General features: G+C 44.7%; 1 protein-coding gene across 1 annotated transcript in view; it reads left to right on the forward strand.

Moving 5' to 3' along the window:
* The first annotated feature begins 2014 nt into the window (after positions 1–2014).
* LOC103275541 (leucine-rich repeat and calponin homology domain-containing protein 2-like) overlaps positions 2015–4313 on the forward strand; it is a 122365-nt gene continuing 120066 nt past the window's right edge. Inside the window, 1 exon segment of the mRNA XM_021706398.1 lies at positions 2015–2133. Coding sequence (XP_021562073.1) covers positions 2015–2133 — 119 coding nt within the window.

The following is a 4313-nucleotide window of genomic DNA, read 5'->3' on the forward strand; positions in this document are numbered from 1 at the left end:
GGGTCTTGAACCCGCAGGCTCAGGCAATCCACTCACCTCAGCCTCCCAAGGCACGAGATTACAGGCTGAGCCACCGAGCCCGGCTTGTATTTTCTTCTTATACTTCAAACAGAACATCACTATAGATTGAATGCAGAGAGGAGAAGCCACTATCTGGTGTAGTGTTAAGCCAGACTTAAGACTTAACAGGAGGCTGGGCTTGGTGGCTCAGCCTATAATCCCGGCACTTTGGGAGGCTGAGGCAAGTGGATTGCCTGGGCCCGTGGGTTCGAGATGTGCCCAGGGAACTTGGCGAGACCTCGTCTCTACTATAAATCAAAAAAAAAATTAGCCGGGCGTGGTGGCGTGTGCCTATAGTTCCGGCTACTTGGAAGGCTGAGGCAGAAGGATCACCGGAGCCCAGCAAGTCGTGGCTGTGGTGGCCAGGAGCATGCCACAGCACTCCAGTCTGGGCGACAGAGTGAGACTCCAATTCAAAAAAAAAAAAGACTTAACAGGATTTCCAAAAATGTAAAACATTGGCACCCTTACTACTGTTTCTTTTTTGTGTGTTTGAAAAATGTAGTTTTTTAATTAAAAATATAACATGTAATAAATTTATTGTTATTGTTATTTTTTTTTTTTGAGTTGGAGTCTCACTCTGTCACTTTGTCACTCTGCCAAATCTTCAATAGGTATTTGACTTATAAAATAATTTGGTCTCAGGACACTCTTAAAAATTACTGAGGACCCAATATAGTTTTTATTTACATCAGGATAAACAATATCAATGCTACTGACATTTTGAACCAAATCATTCCTTGTTTGCGGAGCTGTCCTATGCACTATAGGACATTTAGTAGCATCTTTGGCCTCCATACCAGCGGCACCCTTCTAATCGTGACAATCAAAAGAAATCCCACAGGGGAAATTTATTTCAAAACTATCTGCTGGGTGTGGTGGCTCATTCCTGTAATCCCAGCACTTTGGGAGCCCAAGGCAGGAGGATAGGTTGAGACCAGGAGTTTGAGACCAAGTTGGTGCTCCATATTGGGATCCTGTCTCTATATTAGAAAAAAAGATTTGTAAACCCTAATAATCAGTAAAATATTTATTTTTCTGAATAATTTGTATGTTTTCTATTGATGGACAATGAAAACTATGTAACTACACAAAGTATCCCGTTTGCTCTGGTCACTAAGCAGCCCAGAACCCTATCTACTTTTATGTGTAAACTTGTAGCCTGCATATCTGTGTCCCCCATCAGCACCATCTTTTACTCTATTTTTTCTGATCTTGGCTTTTTATTATTTAACATTTGGTATTTTAATGTTTTTATATCTCATAAGTTCCTCAAATCCTTTACAAATTCAGGGTATAAAAAATATTAAATTAAGCCAGGTTTGGTGGCTCAGCCTATAATCCTGCGCCTTTGGGAGGCTGAGGTGAGTGGATTGCTGAGCCCGAGGGTTCGAGACCTGAAAGGCACAGGGAACAGTCAAAAGGGCGTCCCCAAGATGGCACTGCCTCCCAAAGACAACAAAGGCCCTAAGCGGCTTTTTCCGCCTGCGCGAAACTTAAACCTGTGCTCAAACAACCTCTCCCTATAGGAATACTACCTCATAGTCTCCTCCAATAAAACTCAAGCACAGCACTGGCCAGCCCCTGCAAGGTCCATAAATATACCCCTCTTCTTGCATAGCTCTCTCTCTCTCTCTCTCTCTTGCTTTCTCTCTCTGTCCCCACCACTCTCTTGCTTGCTCTCTCTCTCTCTCTCTCTCTCCTTCTCTCTTACTCTCTTTCACACTCTTGTCCTCTCTCCCCCTCTCTCACTCTCTCTCTCCTTCTCTCTCTCCTTCTCTCTCTCTCTCTCAGTCTTTCTTTCTCTGTCTCTCTCTTGCTCTTCCTCGGTTACAGTCCCTTCGTGTAACTGCCCCTTTAATAAATCTCTTGGTTCAGACCGGGTGTGGAGTCTTTGCTGGTGCCAAACTTCTTTCATTGGTGAGGCAACTCAAATGGGTGCTCCCTCACCTCTATGTGGGTGTATTCCCATAGGCAAAAGCCCCAACCTGGCGCCTGTGGCCACTCCAGCCCTCCTGGACCTTCCCACTGTTTTGAACGCGTAAAATGCATCCATCAGCGACCGTTGGATAGGTAAGTTCCCCTCCCCCAGACAAGGGAGCAAAAAACTTCCCCAGGCAAGGGGGAACACACGCGCCTCGGCTTTCATGACCACCACGGACACTAAAGGCTTCCTCTTCTCCTTTATCTCTCTCAAACTTTAAAAACTCCCATGGTTGCCAGTTTGCAGTGGGCACCAGGGGCCCCACGGCTGCTAACCCATAGCGGTTTCAGTAAAATTCTCTCTCTCTCTCTCTCCCCCCTCCCTAAGGAATCCCACGGCTGCCGGGCCACGTCTGCTGACCCACAGCGGATTCTGAAGGGCTCCCACATCAAAAACTCTGTTCGACTAGCAGTAAATACACTCCCTATCTGCCGCTCGGTCAAGTGCTCTCTGTCTGTTTTGGGAAATCCTAGCGCTAGGTGCCTTGACCCCTCGGTTCTCCAGAAGAACCCTGGTTGTGCCCAACCTCTGTGACAATAGACTTTGCCACAGCCACACTTCTCAGACAGCCGACTCTTCAGGGGATGCCCTGTTTGGTCCACCTGTCTTACTATGGGAGGCTCGTAATCCCTGCTGGCCGATTCTCTCTCTCTCTCCTGATATCAAACCCAAATGCCTAATTCGCCTCTACACACACAAGACTGGCCAACATATCACTTAGACAACCAAAATCAGTGGCCTATATAATTTCTGTGAACGTTCAGAACGGTGGGTAGAGATTCCCCACGTTCAGTCCCTTTCTCTCTTCTGTAAACACTCCCTCTATAGCTTCTCTCCCTCCCTTTGTCCCACAAGCATCTGTACTTCCTCCTCCAAACTCCCCTCACCCCACCACAAACACTGTAAGGCCCCTCCCGGCGGCTTGCTCCTCTCCCATCTCGGATTTCAATCCTGCAGAGGAGCCCCCTCCTTCCTCTTCAGCTCCACCCACTTCTCCAGCAATCAACCTCTGTGCCCTCCCCTTTCAATCACCCCCTAGTATAGCCCTCCGGTAACCTGACCCAAGGCCATACCGGTCATTCAGGTACACGTCCCCTTCTCTATCTCAGACCTCTCACAAATAAAAAAAAAAAAGTCTTAAATCATACACAACTAATCCTGCCACTTCCCTCTATTTCTAACTTAAACCCAGCAGATAAACCTCCTATAGTCTGCTTTTGCTATTCCACTCTCCATCAGTTTCTCCTCCTTTTCACCCTCCACCTTTATCTGAGAAGGAAGGGCTCGTATCAACGGCGGTGGCACCTAACCCTGTCCTTCAGTCTTTCTCTTTTACCTTCGGAAAAGGGACCAGTGCCAAAGGCCACGGTGCCTTTTCACCCCCCTCCCCTCACTGCTTGATAACCTCCTGGTAGCATCCCTACAAGCGGCAACAAGTCTTTGTTGTTTTCTTATCATAAATTTCTCTCAAGTTATATCTAAACTGAAACTATATCAACCTTCTTCCCAAACAAAAGTAAAGGGATCATGTAAATAAATCCTGTTAGCTAACTACAAAAAGGTGTTAATAAACAGGCTAACTAGGACAGAATAAAAGAGGTTTTTCAAAGACCAGATGGAAATCCAGCAATGTTACAAAAATTAAAACTCGTATTATTCCTTATCCTAAACTATCACCACTGTGCCTTTTGGGTGCCTTTTTGTGTAGCTTTGGATTTCCCTAATAGTTCCACACTGGATCCTATCTAAGCCCTTCCACTGCATATAAACTTATTGCTTTGGTTAGAGCTCTGAGGTTAAGAAAAACGTAAAGAAAGTTGTTGGTGTAAGGTATGTTTTTAGTAAGAAAGGATAAAGAAAAAGATAATGATTATATAGGAAAGAATCTTGTATGGTACATTTTGTTCTATAATAGAATGGCTGGTTACAGAAAGCATAGAACAAAAATAGAAGGTTTAAGCATGTCAAAGAATGGTATGAGTTTATCGAACATGTTAGGTGAAAGTTAGTGGAAAAAAAGTAAAAGAAATTCTGTAAACACTCGAGGCTAAAAAAAGGCTCCACATAGTCTGCGTTGGGGGTATACCAACCTATCAATTGCTAAGAGGTGTCTGAAATATCTTCGTGAAACGTATGACAAAAGGGGGACAAAGCAAATATTTCCCATACCCTTCATTCTCTTATCTGTGTGTGTCTGTCACTTTAAATCTGCTAAAAAGCTGGTTGAGTTATTATGCTTTGTTTAATGGGACATGTGGTCTTTTAAAAA

This window comes from Carlito syrichta, unplaced genomic scaffold (assembly GCF_000164805.1).
Source record: "Carlito syrichta isolate Samal-C Ts95f unplaced genomic scaffold, Tarsius_syrichta-2.0.1 Scaffold315528, whole genome shotgun sequence".
Lineage (NCBI taxonomy): Eukaryota > Metazoa > Chordata > Mammalia > Primates > Tarsiidae > Carlito > Carlito syrichta.